A 21,440-nucleotide genomic window follows, 5' to 3' on the forward strand; every position below is an offset into this window, starting at 1 on the left:
GCTCCTGGCCACAATTTCATTTCTGGATTTTGGTGATAAGAGTCTCATGGTCTTTCCTGCCCATTTTGTCTTTGAACTGCAATCCTCAGCTGTCATCTTCTTGAATAACTAGGATAATAGACAGTAGCCACTAGCAAATGGCCCAATGATTAATATTTTAAATCTCTAATGATGCTTTCATTTTCTTCCTGGTTTTAATTTTTAACATGGATTTTTCTAACTCTTTAAGTTGGTGGTTGTTGCTTTTGATGATGGTGAGCCAGTAATGTCAAGCAGTGCCACAGTGAAAATTCTTGTCTTACACCCTGGAGAAATCCCACGATTCACACAAGAGGAATACAGGTATTGATTCCCATGAAGTTTAAGATAAGTGAACTATGTAATATAATTTGGTGAACACTCCAAATTGATTTAATATGTACGTAATGATAAGATTGGCTTCTAATTCCAGATTGATTTCAAAATTACTATAATATGTGTTTTAACATTTAATGTTTTGAACATGAAAATTTAGTAAAAGATATACCTATTTAACTAATGCTGTAAGGAATCATGGCTTGTTTCAAAATAGCAAAAGCAAGCTTGGCAAAAATATATATAACATTGTACTTTTGTTTTCCAATTCTAATTCATTAATGATCTCAATAAGGAGATGTTGACTTTCGGTTTCTCATTATAACCAGCTGTGGTACACCTGGCAATGAATACCCATTTCTAAAAGGTACTCTGCAATGATACTTTCATCTAATCAGTCTTTCTGTATATTTTCATATTATTATGTATTATATTTTATAGGTGACTTAATTAGTCAGACAGTGCTATAATAAAATGCCATAAATTGAGTGATTTAAGAAAAACAGGTACTTATATTTTCACTGTTACTATATTGAGAAATAAAGGTTCAAGATCATGCTTCCCCTATACCAGGCTTGGTCTTTCTTAATCACTAACAGAAAGCTATCTCCCTGTTGTATAAAAAAGAGAGAGAGAAGATAGACAGACAGACAGATAGAGACAGAGACAGAGAGGCCACAAGCTTACATTTTTTAAGAGACAACAAATCAATTGATGGGTGCGTACTTTTTAATCTCATCTAATTCTAATTATCTTCCCAAATCTTCCATTTACAAATGTAATCCAATTGTTTATCCAGGGTTGGATGATAAATTAGATAGATAGATAGATAGATAGATAGATAGATAGATAGATAGATAGATAGATAGATAGATTCATGTTTGTCTTTGTCTGTGTCTCTATAGATGAAATATCAACATTCCAAATCTGTTTACTCTCATACAATTATAAGCAAATCATATAGTAAGTTATTTTTATTTCATTATATTTTCAGCAAATTCATTACCTATAGGTGGCACACAGTCCTGAAAAGAGACATATAGTTATATAAAAAATGTCTCTTTAGTACAAACTTTTTGAAGCTAGGGGATGATTACTGTTTTTAATTGCTGGTGACTGACTTCCATTATGAACATATACCATTAGTAGTTTCTGCTTATACAAATAAAGTTATTCATCAAAATGCTTTAAAAAACAGTGTAAAAACAACATTGAGGAAGGAAGTTGAATAGATAACTAACTATACCTGAATAGTTCGGAGCTACATCATGAAGGCAATATCAAACTTAGGCCATTCCCCCCAAAGCATAAAAGAGATTATCTACATCTAAGAGTAAATGCATATACAATAATAATCGACATTTGAATCTGCACTATACTTCAGTAGTTTAGTCTATCCTGAGATGAATTGGGAGTCCTTAATCCTAATTTAAAACCAAGAAAACTTCTCTATAATCTCAAATTGGAGATCATAGAGGAGTTTATAGAATTTGTGGCAAAGGTATGAAGGAATGAGGTACTGGATGCATCACAAGCCAAATGATTTTCTCCTGTCATAAAAATTTACCTTTACAGTATTCTAGCACTAATTTAAATTATTTATGTTATTACTGGACAATAGCACATATACAAGCCATTTACATGTAACTATGTAAAACAAAAATCCTCACTCAATGTGATTCAAAGTTCATATTTTTCTCCTGTATGTCTATTACCATTTCTCTTCATTTGTTTTCTATGGTAAGCTGTGGACTTGAAATTGGTAAGGAATATACTTTATTTCGTGCTTTTGGAGGAACTTCTCTGACTATGTATAACATTGGTGTTCTTAAGAACTAAACAAATGAAAAATCACTAACTTTACTAGTAGGCATGTTACTTATCAAAAGTATATTATTCTATGTTCTACATCAAAACCAAGCCTCACAGTTTCAAACCAACAAAAGGTTTTGTTTTCCAAAAACACTTGCCTCAAATCTAGTCATTCCTTTGAAACCCCAAGAAAAGAAGTTTCTGGGATAGTGACAACTCCCCTTTAAAAAAGGACATTGTTCCTTTCTGGGTTTTCATGGAGAGCTCACTTCTTATTAATAGAAGCATGCTTCTATTCGTCTCAAAATAGTGCACTGCTCGTTATCTCTTTTAGCTAAAATGATGAGGCACTGAGATCAAGGTCATAGATAGAATCCACTTTCTTTGTTAAGTGTCATTGTTCAATATTACATTTAAAAACCACAAATGCTTTATTCAAAGGAAAAGTTACCATGTCATACCATCTGTGGGTGTAACAGCTAACTACAAATAGATTCTATTAATAAAGCTGTTAACACCAAGAACAAATAGCTAACCAATTAATTGGGGCTATAATTAAAGGCAGTCACAGAAGTAGAAATAAGAAAACCTTGACCTTCCAAACCTTTTCTAAAAACTGTAAACTTGCCCTGGATTGTCTCAATTTACCTGTTATTCTAAGTTATAAGTTGAATTTAGTAATTTTATATCCTAGACTTATGTATAGAGTGTATTTAAGAAACAATATTGTCATGATGGGCTCATTACTATATGAGTCCTAAAAAAACTGATTTCTTTTTGTCTCATCAGACACCCAGGAAAACTAAAAAAATATAAAAAAGAAAGTTATATCAAAAATGGTAAGCAGGTACTATGGCTTAGACTGATGTAAACAATTGAATTAAATTAAACTTTCATAGATGTTGTAATTTAGGTGAAACTTCAGAAGGTAGTGTAAAAGCTGATCCAGCTTCCTTTGCTATGTGAAGCCATGTAATTGAGTTCAATTCTGATGAAATGTGGAAGAAAGTGATCTCTACCATCCCTTGTCTAAGGCTTATTAACCTATCCTTCTGAGGATTGCTTAAATGTAGACAATACTGAAGTAGGTAGATCAGGTCTGGCCGGGCATCTTGGCCATATGGTGTATGGTAGGGTTTTGCATCTTGTCTTCACGGTGGGGGGAGAAGGTGTAGCCCCCACAACCCAGGTGATGGGCATGCCTGAATTCCTGGAGGCAGGGGTGGGCACTTAAATGATTGGTTACTCACCCTGTCAGTCCAGTGCCTGGGACTTGAGTTTCCTGTGACCCTGTTATTTAAGCCTGGAACAGCCCAGGAGCAATTACACCATATCCTGGTCTCTGTGTTTTTGTCCTGCCTCCTCTCTCCTGTCAGTTCTCAAGAAACCGTGGTGTCCCACTTCAGTTCTCCATTGGAGCTGAATTGGTTTCTTTGTATTGTTTTTGTTCTTTCTTTCCTCTCTGGCCTTCATGGCTCAATTTCCTAACAGTGTTAAGTCTATTTGCTGGCTGCTGGTCTTTGAGACAGGAATCCACCAAGCAGCCGTCAGCCTTTTAATAAAGACTCCAAGATTCAATGTCTCAAAATGTGGCTTCTCCGATTTTTAGCTGTACCAACAGTAAGAGACATTAAAAATAAAAATAAAATTAAAACATAAGAGGAAATTAAGACCTTCAGGCCCAATTTGGAGGACAGCATTTTGAAAAGGTTTGTGCTTGTTAGGAAGAGAATATTGTTGAACTGGTATTCTGTGCCACTAATGAGGAGCATATACATAAATTAATATAATTAAATATCAACTAACTTGTTAATTTTTCTTTAATATGTATGGGTATATTAAGACCTAATTTATATATATATATACATATATTAAAGTTCAATATTTATATCTATTAAATGTCTTCATTTTTATTGGCCTTAAATTTTATCATAACTTAATATTTTAATTTTACCTTATATCCATCAAAATACTAAAAAATAAAATCCTTTATGTATTTTCCATCTCCCTGCCCTGTGTTGCTAATTCAGATCCTACAACAATAAGACATCAGTATGAGATTTAACAAGGAAGAATGGCATTGGGGGAGCACAAGTGGGAGAGAATTTTGGAGGATACAGAGTAAGGCAGAGAGACCACTGAGATGGAAGTACATTCTGAAATCAAGTGAAGAAGAGGGATTATTGTGTCATTGGAGTATGCTATGACATTTAGGTGCATTCCCATAAAGTAATCAGCTAGTCCTCCAGTCACATTCTTCAAGGAAGGTACCTGCCTTAGAATTACTGTTATTCTCAGCTATGTACTGCAAGCAGTGTCTTGATCCTAGCACAGCAAGAGAATTCAGGCATTTTATCTTCATGGTAAGCATATGTGCATACTTTATGAGTTTTTCCCATCATTTATTATGCTTGGTAATCTGCAAAAATGATAATGCTGTCATATCAAATTAATTAATGCAACTCTCATTTAATATACAGAAATTGTCAAAATCCTAATAAGAGTTAAGCAGTTAATAAGGCTGAGAATGGATCAGATCCTGTAGGTCAAATATGTTAGCATTTGCAGAAATACCATTTGACCTTCATCTCAGGATGATGGACTCGTATCCACACCAGAATTTACTTGTCACCAGGTTCAGAAGTAAATGCCGTGGAAAGGTCAACATGTCTGAAATAGATCATGCAGTCTAAAAGTGAATATTGATTTTTAGTGGAAAAAGGTACAGCTTACATAGTTTATCATAAAGCTAATCAAAGCAGTTTTTTACAAATTTTCCAAAAATATTTTAATACAGGCATATCTTTTGTATTCATTTAAAATGGAAATGTACTAACTTTTATCATCAGCTGTTTTTCTAATGGTACATTTGTATTTATGATTTACAAAAAAACAATTTCCACAAAAATAACAATTTAGTTTATTTGCTCTGATCATATAAACAAGTGAAGAGTCAAGTGTTGTTAAATATTTTTGTTAACTTCTTAAGTTGATATGTTTCTAGTATAGTCAAAATAAAATTGCTTCCCATTTTCTAACATTATTCAAATTTAAAATATAAACAAAATTGAAATGAGCATGTTAGCCTTGAACTAAGCAACTCAATGGCAGCAATGGGAGGGAGGGAACAAGTAGGAAAGAGGGAACAGCTGATGCTACGCAAAACAAAAGAAATGTAGATATCACCCAATGTAGAAGAAATAACTGTATTGCAAAGCTCATAGAACTCATAAATGTTATAAACCATGATAGAGAATTTGCCCCATGAAAGTTAGAATTGTTTGTGACTTTAACTAAGCATCACTATCCCACAATACTGTGAAATTTGGGAAATTATATAATCACTTAATCACAATAAAGAATTTGAAAAAAAATCAAATATTCTCTAGACAAAAGTAATATTCCCAATTTTCCTGTCCGATTAAAAAAAATGGTACTTGTTGACTAGTATGAGCTAATTTTGTATCTCTTGTTATTTAAAATAGAAAACAAAGGTATAATTGGTAATCTGGGGATATCTACTTTCATGCTCTCTACTGTACTGTGAAAAATAAAAGATATATCACAATAGCTAAGAAAAGTGTGAATAAGAAGTTAAAGCCTGCATCATTGATTCACAGAATTAAATTTACATTAAGAAACTTTCTGATTCATTCTTATATAAATCATACAAATTTAATCCTGGAGATTTTAGATTCTTCATAGTAAGTAAGCAAAGGGAAGAATTTGGTCTTGATTCTAAAAATATATGAAATAAAAATGACACAGAATCTATTAATATTATACAAAATCAATCCATGCACAAAGCATAACTTGATTATGAAACTTGTTTCATATTTTAATTCTGAATTATTGCTACAATGAGAGTTGGGTTTATGTGAAGATAACCTTTCCTGTCTTCTTATTGTATTAAAATTGTTTATAAAACATAATGTATTTTACCTGTCCAATGAAAAATTGACTCTGATAATTTATCTGCACAGCTTTATTAAGCTCCCTCTAGCCCGACATGGAACTGAATTTCTCCACCTCTTCAAGGTGGTACAGGGTTTCATCTTTTTTTGTGTGTTTCTGGATTAAGACAGTATTATTGGAAAACCTGTACTAAATTTCATACTATTCACTTAAACTCCCTGGTAGGAAATTAGGCAGGATTTTCGGCACAAATACTTATATGCATTGCAGGGTCTTTTTATTGGGTGTTATCTGTGAATCATTTTGGTTCAAGTGAAACATTTAATAGGATACAATGATTTCATTTCATTAGTAATTAATACTAACATATTTCTGAGGCAAAATTGGTAAAGACTTAATTTGATGAGTCTGGAGAAGTAGATTGGGCCATACCATATTAATGATGATTTTTATTATCACAGAGAAATTGGAAAGACATAGAATGCTTTTTTACAGGCAAAAGACATGTATAGAGGGGTGGTCATGAAAGGTCACTGTGTTTCTCCACTCTGTAAAGAAGGTAGGTTTTTATCCAAAGTGTTGTTTCAAAATCATGGCATTTTATTTTGTGACCAATTCATACCTGTGAGGTCATTCATGTCCAAATTCCTCTGCTGTTTTATATCTGTGTCACTGAATTAATCTTCAAACCTTGAATTCTATGTCTAGTAAACTTTCTACTTGGTCCTATTCCATTTTTAAATATAATAAAATCAAAATCACATACAGAAAAATACATGATAGGAAAACATACATCAGGAAGTTGTAAATAAGTGAAAGCAGGAAAAGTTTTTTATTAATGGTAAACATATATAATTCAAACAGAATTCTATTTTTTAATATGGTTTATTCTCACCAGATGGATTGTAAGTTCATGAAGGGATCAGGATAAATTTTCAGCATATCGATATAGTCTTTAATTTCTCCAAAGAAGACACACTTTAGAATAAAAGGAGATAATTTTACTCTCTTCACTTTTAAACTTGGCCTACGGATAAAACAAGGGTTTTCATAAATTGAGTTTTCTTATCATTTGTAACTCCCAATGTAAGATGTCAAAAGCCAAAGGTATTCTATAAGTTTTTGGTGATCTGTGACACTTTAAATATTCTTGTTCATTGCAGACTTTTTTCTTTCATCATTATTTATTCATTTATTTCCCAATATTTTTAACATATACAAATTGCATCCAGGAGTTACTGTGATGTTCTTTATATACATCCAACATATCCTGATCAAGACCTTCCATCTCTACCATCACACCTCCTCCTGTCAATTTCCAAAGGTTCCATTGTTCTATTTCAGATATATATATATATATATATATATATATATATATATATATATAAAATTTCTCTGGCAAGTTTTTACATTCTGAGAACCACTAAGAGGAATTCAAATAAACTCTGTTAATGAAAGCAATTAAAAATGAAACAAAGCAAGCTTACGAACATATAGTGTTACAGTTTTACCTTTAAGGAAATTATTTGTTTTCCACAGATTCAGGACCAATATGCTCCATGAATCTGAGCTAAATAAAACTTAATATATATTATATATTAAATGTAATATACAATATGTATTATTTATTATTATTTCATTTATATATTTTATTTACATGTTTATTTTATTATTCATTATTGATATATATAGTAATCAATATTCACCCATCCAAATGCCCTCCATTCATCTTCCTCATCCCCAAACTGAACCTATTTTAGATTCTTGTCCTTCATTTATATCAGTTATTTAGCGTCATATAAATGACCTTACACATTTAATGATTTACAAAACAAATTACTATTTCTAATGGTGCCATGGATTGGCTGAGAAGAGCAAGTACTGATCTCAGCTAAGCTGACTCAGGCTAGAAAATTCTATCTGACAAATTTAAATATGCAAGAATAACTTATTCAAGAGTGTTGAGATAAGCGCCAGAACTTAGCACTCTGAACTCAGACCTATGAGATGAAATGGAGGGTTGTAAGCCATTCAAGCATGTCAACTGGCTTAGCCAAAAGCAAAAAGCAAATGTTCTCTTGCTTTTATGAATGTATGTAGTACTACATCTTTAAAGCAATGTATCTATCAAAGTTGGTCTATAACCTCCTAGAGAAACTGAGTGATAGGTGTGAGAGAGCTAGATAGCTGTCTCCCTTGGTAGCATTTCAAAGAGATGTGCTAAATCACAAAGTTAGCAGCATTGGAATCAGAACACTTACTTCTAGTTTGTTGGGAAGGCATCCATTGTTATAGGCTTAAGACCGAGCAGGCCAGGTGGAGAGAGAAGGAGGAAGACAGGAGCTAATGACAATGAAGTACGTTATTTGGACAAGATGTCCAAACTTTCTTTACAATCCAGCAGACTGTTGCAAATGTTATTTCTGATCCTGACCTCAGGAGCCTAGAAAAGCAGAATTTGGGTCTATGTTATCAAGAAATGTAAAAATTTTAATGAATTTTTTCTGGCATATTCTTTCAGTCTGAGATACACTAAGAGGAATTCAAATAAACTCTGTTAATGAGAACATTAAAAATGAAACAAAGCAAGCATACCAACATCTAGAGCTACAATTTGACCTTTAAAATAGTTAGGTGAATTATTTGGTTTCCACATCTTCAGGACCAGGATGCTTCATGAATCTGAGCTAAATAAAACTTAATGATAGTAAACATCAGTACCTAACTACTTGTTTTTTTAAATTAATTTCTCTTATCTATAATTCATCCAAAGAATTCTAGAAGAATTGCTATCCTGCTGATTCATGTCTAGAAAACCATTTTCTTACTTAAATATGGAGAATCAGATCACTCTGATGCAATTACCCCAAGGTTAAAAATAATAGGCGTTCCAGTGTGTTTATTTTTCTTCTCATTTTCATTAAGTTCCCTCATAGCAGATATAAAAACATTTCCTTAATTGGCACTGCTTTGCAAATATATTGAATTTAAACATGTCAAAATAAATTAGATTTGTTTCTCTGTAGAAAGAAAGTAATAGAGCCAGATTGAATCTCAGTGTAATTTTATAGCACCTATTTACAAACACTTTTATATCCTAAACCTCATGACATTTAAAATAATTAGGAGCTTTAGACAACATGTATAATATTTACTTTTATTGTTGCTTCTTGAACCCAGAAAATAAAAGCACAGTGTAAATTGTACAATAATTGCTTCATCTATATTTATAACATAGAATCAGAGTCAATATTTTTGGATACTGCAAATTATGTTGTTTTAAGAGTAATTAATGGGATGACTCAGATCGATAAAAATAAATTTATTTAAAAAAGAATTACTGTACCTTATATATTTAAAACCATTCATACATTTTAAATATATAGCTGAAATAATTTATACCTTCAGAAGAAAAATTAATATTGGAAACTTTTGGCTGATAATTTATGTAGCAATTAATTCTTTTGGTTCATAATTTATCTGCAAAGATTAATTGTAAAATGATATATTTGCACTTTTTAGCTGATTTTTCTTCCTGCTAAAATGGTGGATTTTAAGATACACAATTCAATATTATTCAACAAGAAAGCAAAGTATTACATCAAATCATAAAATGCCACAGAAGAAACTAAGTATGCAAAAAACAAAAGCTAAACAATAACAACAAAAAATGAGAAAGAAGATGTTAGCCTCAAAAGTTTGCTTCATTCATGAAAAAGAAAATAGAAAGAGTGAATAGACACAAGTATGGCTAAGGCTTAAAGAGAAGGAAGGCATGAACTTTAAACTTAAAAAAAAAAAATAGGAGATACCTGGGTCATGGTGAAACAGATTCACTGATAGCCAAATTTTTGTTGAGGTCGTTGCTTGTTCTTGGGGCTTGAACTTAAGCTTGAGGGCTATACCTGAGCTCTTTTTGCTTGAGGTTAGCACTCTGTCACTTTGTGCCACAGCTCCATTTCTGATTTTCTGGTGGTTAATTGGAGATAAGAGTCTCAGGGACTTTGTTACCAGGGCTGGTTTCTAACTGTGCTTCTCAGATCTCATTCTATTGAGAAGCTAAGATTACACACATGAATCACCAGTGTCTGGCCTTATAGTCAGTTTTAAGAGATTATTTCCATTGTACAGATGATAACAAAATCATCAATATGCTGTCAGGTAATGTCCAAACACTTTCACTCATGACAACCTATGGCCCTACCGTCTGCACTGGCTAAGACAAAACACACTCATACACGAGTTATACAACTTTTTTCGTAGTTATCCTACCAAGTTTGGTGTGATGACATCCCATTGTGGTTTAAATTTGCCTTTCCAATAAATTTGTGATCAAGGAAAGTACTTCTAATGCCTATGTATGGTATTTTCCATATATTTTTTGTATGTCTTTTTATAGAAATAACTTCCAAATCATTTGTGCATTTTAATTATGATTAAATGAAGAAATATTAGTCCTTCTTGCAGCACTCCTCATAGGAACCAAAATATGGAATGAATCTATGTTGGTAAAGAAAGAAAATGTGTCACATATAGTGGAATTATATTTTTCACTAACCAAGAATCCTGCCATTTGTAGCATCATATTAAATGAAATTAGCCAGGCACCGAAAGACAAATACCGCAGGATCTATTCTATATAGAATCTAAAATAATCAAATTCATCAAAGCATTATAGCATGGTGACTATCAAGGGTTAGATGTTAAAATGTATTTGGGATACATGGGTCAGATTATTTTAAATTTCCACTTAAGGGGAAAAAAAAACCTTCAAGAGATCATTTGTACACATGGTGACAAAGGGATAAATTTAAATGTAGTATCTATCACTCAGTGTTCTGTCTTAGACATATCATTTAGATTTTTGTGTAAGAATTAGTTGAGGTGAATTTAGAATATATGTGAAAGTCTGTTAAGTTGGGTAAAAGTGGCCAGTGTAGTGTTGCTTGTGGGAAGTAATGGAAAGAGAAGCTCTTTGGGGGGTATTTCGGAATTCAGGGGCCCCAAATCCCCACCTCCATCTCAGGCCATGACTGATAAAACTGTTTTTGATGAAGGCTATTCCTAGTCATTTACAATATGAAACATTCTCTTTCCCTCCACTCTGTCTCTCTCCGTCTCTCTGGCTCTTTTTGTCTCACTCTGTCTCTGTCTCTTTCTCTCTCTCTTGTGTTGAAGGTTTCAGTCTTTTAAAGATACAACTTATCTGTTTCAAGTACTACCCTTATTTTATGAAGATTTATGATATATTCAGCTTTGAAAAGTTCAACACTTTGATTTTAATTGGATATTGGGAAATTAGAAGGCTAGTGATGTATTGTATGTTGTAAGTAGATGATTGCAGCTCTATGAATTAATAATGAAAGATTGTTTTCATTTTTTAACATGGAATAAAAATACTTTTCAAATTAAGTAAAACATTTTGGTTGTGTTCTATGAAAAGAAACAGGGTGAATTGCATCACATTGCAATCACAAATATTGGAAATGGAAAACTGATGAAAAAATGTTACTGTAAAACATTGTAAGTCAAATTTAGTCACCTGATGCTTTATAAAATCCATTTTCATAGATATCAAAAATTCCCTTTGTTAATTGGGAAAGCTCATATTGGATTTCTATTATTTCATAGCAGTCACACTGCATCCATCCCTTACTTCCATCTTTTTCTATATTTATTCATATGCTATCCCCGTTATTAAATTGGCGAATGAGTTTACTTTCTCTGCCCACATGACTACATGGCTTATGATTTACACAAGCCCCTGCTTTTTCATTTGAGTGCTATCTGATTCCAAAGACAGCATACTTTGCCCAATACCATAATTGATTCTTTCCAGGACATAAAATAATAAAATAAGTCCTGTATATCAATAAATAGAAAGTAATTGAGATTTTGTAATCTAAATCTCAGATGTCACAGAGGTTCATTTAATTCTAGCCAGGAGTAAATTGCATTTTTTATACTATGTTTGATTCTAGTATAAAGAAATATATTGGAACAATTAAGGTTAATACGCAACTTTTTTCTAGAAGTAAAATCACTATAGACATTTATTAACAAAGACAATTATAAATGCTTTTAGTTGTGTCCATCAGATTTAAATTGCTTCTTAAATTGAGCTGCATGCTTTCTCCCATACATTTTCATGCTGGTTATATACTAAATGTAGATAAATAAAAATGCTATTTTTAATATTTGAAATAATAGATGAACACTTTCTTCCATTTCGTCTAGTATTCAAATTTAAACTTGGTGCTTTACTCTCCCTCAGCTAGTTTGCTCATAGTTGGTGCTCTACCATTTGGGCTATCCCTATTCTTACTGGTTATTTTGGAGTTTGAGTCTAGGATACTTTTTCATAGATTGGCTGTAGCCAATCTATGGACCTTCAGACCTCAGACTTTTGAATGCCTAAGATTATAGGAGTGACCCACCAGTGACTGACAATAGACGGAATTGTTCTAATGTTAAAGTTAAAGGCAAATTAAACATAGGCACCATGTCTGCATATTTAATAAAAACTGAAAAACAGAATAACTGCAGAGAATATAAAGTTACTTTGTTCTTACATAGTAACCAAATAGTCAAAATACTTAGGCAATATCTAATTCCACAAAAAGAAACTTTTTTTAAAGTATCTCAAAATATGGTTAGCATCCATCTTTTTTTTTCTTGATACTGGGATCAGGACTCTTGTTGGGCTAGTGGTCTAGCACTTATACCATGCCTCCATTCATAGCATGTTTTCTTATACTCAACTATTTTAATGAGTATCAAGTAATTAGTTGGCATAATTAACACCTTATTACTCCAATATTCCACTTGAATATAGTTATCTAATGAAGTATATGAGGACTGCTATATACTTGGTGAATCAAAACATCAAACATCAGTTGGGCATTGGTGGTTTCTGCTTGTCATCCTTCCTACTCAGAAAGCTGAGATCTGAGGATCACAGTCCAAAGCCAGACCAAGAAGAAAAGTCTAAGGGATCTTACTTCCAATTTACCAGCAAAAAGCCAGAAGTGAGGGTATAGTTTAGTTGGCAAAGTGCCAGCTTTGAGCAAAAAGCAAAGAAAAAATATCTGTGAGTTCAAGTCCTAGTATAAACACAAAGTATATCTCTATCTCAATCTATCTATCTACCTATCTATCTCTCTATCTCTCTACCTATCTATTCAGGAAGTTTCTCCACATCAGGAGCCAAGCCATCTTCATGATTTCACACAGTAAAATTCTGAGCATTATTATACTTACCCAAACTTGGAACCAATCAAGATATGAAAATATACTGTGGTATATCTGAACAATGGAATCTTATTCAACATTCCAAGAAAAAAAAACCTGGGCACTAAGTCATAAAAAGACTTAGTGGAAAAAATATGTGCATTTTGATAAGTGAAAGGAAGCTGGCAAGGCAAGGGTACTGCACGTTTCCAACAGAATGAGGGCCTGAAAAGAAGAGGAATAGGGACAGAGTAAAAAATGAGGAATCAGTGGTTGGCAGGGTTTAGGTGTGGGGAGGTAGGGAATATTTGGAGCTCAGAGAATTTTTAGGGCAGTACAAACATTTGTGTGATACTTTCATAGTGAGAATGTGTCCTAATGCATTTATCCAAACACACAGAATGTATTCCACCACAAGTAAAGCCTAATATCAAGCACAGTTTTAAGGGACTGTGTGGGATGTGTCTATTGGAGAGGCTTCAATTGTCACAAATGTGCTACTGAGCTGAAAGATAATCCTAATACAGGATGCTCTGTGTTTCTATGAACGAAGAAAATGAGTAGGAAATTCTCATGTATTTTATTTTCCTCAGGTTTTCTGTGACCCTAATGTTGCTTTGAAATGGTATCATAAAATAAGAACATCATTATCTCTATACCTGCAGACCTCCGCCTGTAAGTGAACTTGCAGCCAGAGGAACAATTGTGGGTGTGATTTCTGCTGCAGCTATCAACCAGAGTGTCGTCTACTCCATTGTCTCTGGGAATGAAGAAGGTGAGTAGAAAGTTTGCTTTGTGTTTTCATGTTAAGCCTATAATCTTAGAATAAGGATAAATGTAGCACAAATGATTGCTTATCCTGTTTTGTCTAATAGAGCTGTGTCATATTGATAAATTTAACCAGTAACGATCAATAATCTAGTTACATTAAAGTTATCTTCTCTAAGAAGTACTGAATTGAAATAGCCTCTACCTTCTTATCTTTGATAATGTTTTAATTTTATTTTTCAAAAAAAAAATTACACTGTGCTTTCAGATGACTCACTGAGGGCTGTTCTATCTATCTAGCTTATGCCAGCCTCACTTTGAAGAAAATTTAGGTATATAGGAATGTTTCAGTGTCAAATGGGTGACATACACATCAATACCCATATTTGTTATCAAATAATTTCCAGTCACATTAGTCGTAACCATAAATAAACAGGTCAGTTGTGTTTTGCTGACCAAACATTATGAGAATGCTAGTGACTTTGTAGCTTTTGGGAATAAGCCCAAAGTTCAGTTCTTTCTTCCACCTATTATCTATTATCATTCTATCTATCATTATCTATTATCATTCATCGTTGTTGTTTTTTCTTTTGATATCCAGGTAGTCTGACAAATTGCAGGTTATCAGCAAATAACCTGTTCTGAAGTTTACCAGTAAATCATAAAAGCCTTTCTCAAATATTTCCATGACCAAATATTACTCAAAATTACTGCTTCTAAAGCAAGTGCTCAATATCTTGCTTTTCTGATTTCTTATTTTATTCTATGCTTCTCTGTCTCTTTCATAAATTAACCGAACTTCATTTTTCCCCCTTGGGCTTCCTGTACCTGACTAGGGCAATAATGTTTCAGTCTATTCCAATAATTTCCATGTGTGGTACTGACTGTTCTTTTCCTTTAAGATAGCAATGAAGTTCAATTTCTCATCAACTTTAACCATAGCAAGTATTTTACATCCAATACATTGATTAATTCATTCAACAAATATTTATTGGGCATCTTTCATGTACTAATGATGCTTCCATCTTGTAGAGACAAAATATGAGCAAAATAGATTTTTGTGCTCATGTAAGTGAAGACTTCTGTAGGAGGAGATAGATAGATAGGGACGGTTATGGCAATTCACAGCTATAATATTAGCTATGTAGGAGACAAGCATGAAAGCATCTTGGTCCAAGGCCAGTCTTGGGGAAAAAAAGAGCATTATACCTTACCTGAGTAATTAACTAAAGCAAAAAGAGCTAGAGGAATGGTTAAGGGCCTAAGTCCTTATCTAGCAAGTACTGCTCCCTGGGTCCAAACATTAGAGTGCAATTAGAAAGAGAAGATGGGAAATCAAATTGTTAAATAAATTTCTCTAAAATTTATAGGACGTAAGAAATCCTAGACAGGAAAAATGAGATAAGGGGTTAGGGAATGGGAATGTGGGATATTATGAAGCTGACCAATATATACTTATTTTCATTGAAATACAATAATTTATAAAATGGGGCAACATATTTTTAGATATTTAGAATAATACATGTTTTAAAATAACTCACATATTAAATTTTAATTTTCTTGGTAAAGTGTTATCAAGTCTTAAAAGAATAATGTCTAGTGAAATTAGAATTTCTTTTCTTTTATTGTAAAGGTGATATAAAGAGGGGTTACAGTCACATAAGTACAGTAATTAGTACATTTCTTTGCAAACAGTGTTACCTCCTCCTTCTTTTTCTCCCTCCTTCCTTCCCTCCCAAATCGACCCTCCAGTTGTAAAGTTCATTTCCACCAGTGTCTAGTGCATATCATTGTTGCATTGGTTCACCTTTTGTCCCACTGTTTCTGTTTTCTCCCTTCCTTTCCCCAAATCAGATAAACTTCTATACAAGACAAAGGGTACCAGAATCAGAAACAGTGGCCATAGGGATAAACCAAAGGAGAAATAAAAGAAAGCGATAGGAAATAACAGAAAACAGTACACTAAAAAGTAGGAAATCAAAACAACAATTAGAAAAATCCCTCATTTCCATATATTAGAGTTCATTTCAATTAGCATCAGTTTATAAAGTCATAGCTATTGGTCTATTGAGATCCCCTGTTAGGACTATCCTGGACACACACTAATACCCATGAGGGAAACCATGGATCCTATGTCTGGCTCACTTCACTTAATATGATTTTTCCAAATTTTTCCATTTCTTTATGGGGTGATTTCTTTTCTTTTTCTTTTTCTTTTCTTTTCTTTTTTTTGTGGGGTTTACACACTCTGGGCCTGGGCACTGTCCTTCAGCAATTCAACTCAAGGCTAGCTCTCTACCACTACAGCACCACTTCCAGTTTTCTGGTAGTTTATTGGTGATAAGAGTTTCACGAACTTTCCTGCCCATGCTGCCTTTGAACCATGATCCTCAGATCTCAGCCTCCTGAATAGCTAGGATTACAGGCATGAGCCACCAGAGTCAGGCTGTGATGTCATTCTTTCTGATGGAAGCATAGAATTTCATTTTGCATATATTATACCACATGTCCTTGATCCATGCATCTACTGAAGGGCATCTGAGTTTATTCCATAGCTTAGCTACAGTAAATAATGCTACATTGAACATTGTTGTGCTGGTAACTTTAATATGGCCTTGTTTGTGATCATTTGGGTAAATGCCCAGGAGTGGGATTGCTGGGTCATAAGGGAGCTCTATGTTTAGTCTTTTGAGCAATCTGCATATTGCTTTCCAGAGTGATTGAATCAGTTTAGATTCCTACCAGTAGTGTAATAGTGTTCCCTTTTGGCACAATCTTGGCAACATTTGTTATTATTTGTTTTCTTGATAATGGCCATTCTAACTGGGTGATGTGGAATCTCAATGTGGTTTACATTTGCGTTTTTTATGGCCAGTGATGTTGAACATTTCTTCATATGTCTACTGGCAATTCTTATTTCCTCTAAAGAGAAGTCTCTTAAATTCTTTGCCCACTTATTAATGAAATTGTTGTCTCTTTCAAGATTTATTTTGGGCTGTTAATATTTTTTAGCTCTAAGTATATTTTAGGTATAAGGCCCTTGTTTAATGCATAGCTAGTAAAGATTCTGTGGGCTTTCTATTTATCATGATAGCTATACCCTTTGCCATACAAAAGCTCTGAAATTTAATGCAATCCCACTTATCCAACCTTTAATTTGTTGTTTCTGGATCTTTATTTAGGAAGTTTCAACCAGTGTATCACCTCTCCCTTCCTGTAATTTTTTTCAGGGTATCTGCTCTTACCTCAAGATCTTTGGTCTATTTGGAACTGATTCTGGTGTAGGGATATATAAGGATCTAACTTCAGTTTTCTACATGTCTATAGCCAATTCAGTCAGCACTATTTGTTGAAGAGGCTGTCTTTCTTCTAGCTGACATTTTTGGATCCCTTATCAAAGATTAGGTGGACATAGGTCGTTGGGATCATTTAATGTTTGGTTGACAAAATCAACTGGATTTCCTTTTAAAAAAAAAAAAAGAAAGAAACATTAATATGATCAGTAAACCATCTGAACCTATCTAGGTCGACAAACTACATAGTGCTTTCAAAATGAATGAATATAGGAGGATTGACATTCTGAATAATGCCAAAATAACACCTAACAAAATCTAAAATTTCAAGACAGCATTTAGGGTAAGAACATAGTTTCTAAAGCCTTGCTATATTTTTATATAATTGTGATAACTAAGTATTTTTAAGGCTTTTAAACCATAAGGCTTTTAAAGGAATTTTTCCCCAGTATGTGAAGAAAATGATGAGGAATTGTGTTCTGAATTTTAGATAAATTTGGAATTAATAACATAACGGGTGTCATCTATGTGAATGCTCCTCTGGATTATGAAACACAGACAAGCTATGTACTTCGTGTCCAAGCTGATTCCCTGGAAGTGGTCCTTGCCAATCTCCGAGTTCCTTCAAAGAGTAAGTTAGAGCACTTCAGAGTTCAAAAATAACTGTATGGTGTTTCTTTGAATTTCTAATGAAACATATATATACACAAAGTTCTCCATGGAGAGGCCAAGAAGACTATTAGTAGGTGGAGATGATTGTTATTTAAATAATTGATATACAGCAAGGCTCGGAGTGATTTCATAGGCCCCAAATGTCAAGGCAATAATATCTCGTTTCTAAACTATGCATATAATATTGTTAAAATGTCATCATCTGTGTAAATGAAATGAAAAACCTTATTCTTAGTTTTATTGTGAGGCCCTAGAGAAGCATCTGAAACACTGTAATTGATGTATGATACAAAACATTGTCCAAATAGTGTGATTTCTTGTACTTGTATATTCCCTAAGAGCAGAGGAAAAAATCATCTTGACATTATTGACTAATGATTTCAATACAGCAGCATAATCAATCTACATACAGGAGATAAAGTTAATAAAGTTAATACCCAATTTTTTTAAAGATAAGAAATGTTTCAGTCACACTTCAGACTAGAAAAATCAATGATGGAAGAATTGGTGATTAAGCCCTCAAATTTTGATGCATAAATCTTTCTTAAATATGGATGTATTATTTGAAAATATAAAAAAATTAAGTCAAGTGTGAACATTATGACACAGATTTTAAGGGCTGTTGCCAATAATGGGACAAATGATTTTCTTTACATCCATTGAGGTAATTCTCTTTTATACTGTAACAGTGGCTTATACGATAGTTACAACACACATTTTGAAATTGAACCAGACGAGATTGGAAGAGATGAACAAAGTAGGAGTAATTGAAGGATTAATATTATTAAAATTTCATATTTGCACAGGAGATCTATGGTAGAAGTCTGTGGCACAAATAATATATACTAAAACAATGAATGACAAGAATGTTGGGGGTGGGTACCAATGAAAGGGGACAGATAAATGGAGAGCATAAGAGTGAATATAGTCAAAGTACTTTGTGTGAATGTATGGAAATAGAACAATGAGGGCAATTAATTTTAATATAAGAAGGCGAAGAGGTATGAAGGAGAGAATAAAAGTAAGTTGATCAGAGCGCATTTTCTTTATATATGGAAATATCACAATGAAACAGCCCTTGTAAGACTAATGTATGCTAATAAAATATCTTAATAAAAATATCTAGAAGACTTTAGAAAACCATATGGGGAGAACACCAGGTTAAGCACTCACACAACACAGTGGGATCTTAATATGGCATACCACTAATTGTCCTTGGAAGGGGGAGAGGACAACAAAAAGAACAATTGTCAATTAAATTTTGTATTTAGGGTGAACAAATGCAGCAGTGGTACTCACTAGGCACTGTGGTGAAAATGAACTATATAACTTATGGTTAGGAACAAGAGGGAAAAAACTGGGAGAGAGCAAAGGAAGGAGTGGTATTATTCAAAAAGAAACATACGCATTATCTGACTTAGGGAACTGTAACCCCTCTGTACATCACCTTTATAATAAAGCATAAAAATTATAAATTAAAAATAAAGAACATAAACCTTAACATGAGAGAGCGTGCAGTGTGAGAGAGGAAAAGAGGGGACTCAGGGATAGAAGATGTGTTTAAAATTTCCTCCCTCAGTTTAGCATTAGACAAGTGTCATAATTATTTACAGAATTAATATAGTTGCTTGTAAATGCACAACAGAAGTATGCTAAAGACACCAAGGTGTGTCTTCAAAATTAAAAACATTAAAATATCCTTAGAGATAACACATTAGTCAGAATTACACTCTTTCAAAATAGTAAACCCGTTCTATTTTATCTAATCCTTTAAATACAGGGACTGATCATTTTTAAAAACATACAGGCTTCTTCAACTTATAAACTGAGTTGGAGAAAAGCATGTAATACTTAGATTAGCTATAAATTACATAGTGTAACAATGCAAATACATATAAATGGAAGAGCCAATTAAAATTTAACAGTTGTCTTTATTTGAAAGAAGTGAATAGGCTTAGAAAAAAAATTACAAAATATTGGGTTCAAGAACTTAACATTTAAAAGAAATACCTGTGAATTATAGGACTATAGACACACTGTTTCCATATAAAAATGAAATAAAAATAATAGTATTGCCAATTAAGTATAAATAATAGGAAATAAAGTTCACCTTAAGCACACTTACACTTCTTTGTGTATGCATATGCATGAAGTGCAATTAATTAACATATTTTGGAATTATTCTCTCATAAATGCATCAGGCAGATTTTTAATGCCTGATATGTTGAATATTGTTTTTAACCCTTCATGACTGACCTTTGCTTCTTTTAAAGTTTGAAATAAAGGCCCATGTATTCCCAACTTAGTTTTGTTTTTTAATAACATTTAATGGCCTATAATCAATTCTCAGTCTATTAGAATGAAATAATTACATCATTATGTAAATTGAAGTTAATTAATTAGTTGACTAAAGTTCTGCTTTGCCTCTAAATTAGTGCCCTATCTTCCTGAGTTCTCACATGTATCATATGAATATAGGCAATAGATGAAGGACGTTTAATTCATAAAAATGTGCTTTATTAATTTCCAAGAATGTACTCATAAAATCATTTTCCAGGTGAACTTTACAAATGTACTGCATTATAATTAGATTTAGCATTTAAATGTAAATAGTAATTAAAATAGAAAAATGTAGTATTTATTTCATAAACTCAATGCTTGCTCACTGTTGGTGCGCTAACATTTGAGCTATTTTTCTGGCCCAGCTTTTAGCTGGTTAGTTGGAGATAAGAGTATTCAGACTTTTTTTTTTTCTCATACTGGTATGGCACTGTAATCCTCCAGGGCTCAGGCTTCTGAGTCACTAGGATTATAGGGGTGAGCTACTGGGGCCTGGCTTTCTTTTGCAAACAAATTATAGGTACTATCTTTTCCCCTTCCTTGCCTTTAAGGATACCGTTATCTAATTCTCTTTTCCTGCTGGTATCAGCTGCTGACAATCATTTCCTAGATCTAAAAATTCATTCTTTTCCTTTCTTTACTTTTGCTTAGCCAAAATATTCCTATGAAGAGAAAGTTCTCCATTTCAAATGAAAAGACAAGAAGAATTTTTTTTATTTTTTCTCTTTATTTATGGATAAATACAAAAATTACTTCCTATGCCAGGCACCAGTGGCTCACGCTTGTAATCGTAGCTACTCAGGAGGCTGAGATCTGAGGATCATGGTTCAAAGCCAGCTCGAGCAAGAAATTCCGTGAAACTCTTATCTGCAATAAACCACCAGAAAGCCGGAACTGGCGTTGTAGCTCAAGTTGAGGGACAGCGCTCACGTCCAGAGTTCAAGCCCCATGGCTGACAAAAATAAAAATAAAAATAAATTACTGTCTACAATCTTTGGCAATAGTGATACTATAAATAAATGAATGTTTACTCATTTTGAATGATAAATGAAAAAC

At 33.0% G+C, this 21,440-nt stretch overlaps 1 protein-coding gene across 3 annotated transcripts in view; it reads left to right on the top strand.

Moving 5' to 3' along the window:
- Pcdh15 (protocadherin related 15) overlaps positions 1-21,440 on the top strand; it is a 620,145-nt gene that overhangs the window by 518,057 nt on the left and 80,648 nt on the right. For all 3 annotated transcript variants that reach the window (XM_070020439.1, XM_070020440.1, XM_070020438.1), the window contains 3 exons: positions 230-342; positions 13,977-14,086; positions 17,863-18,003. In XM_070020439.1, coding sequence (XP_069876540.1) covers positions 230-342; positions 13,977-14,086; positions 17,863-18,003 — 364 coding nt within the window. The remainder of the gene's footprint in view (positions 1-229; positions 343-13,976; positions 14,087-17,862; positions 18,004-21,440) is intronic.

This window comes from Dipodomys merriami, unplaced genomic scaffold, assembly GCF_024711535.1.
Source record: "Dipodomys merriami isolate MVZ:Mamm:240054 unplaced genomic scaffold, mDipMer1.0.p SCAF_14, whole genome shotgun sequence".
NCBI classification, from domain to species: Eukaryota; Metazoa; Chordata; class Mammalia; order Rodentia; family Heteromyidae; genus Dipodomys; species Dipodomys merriami.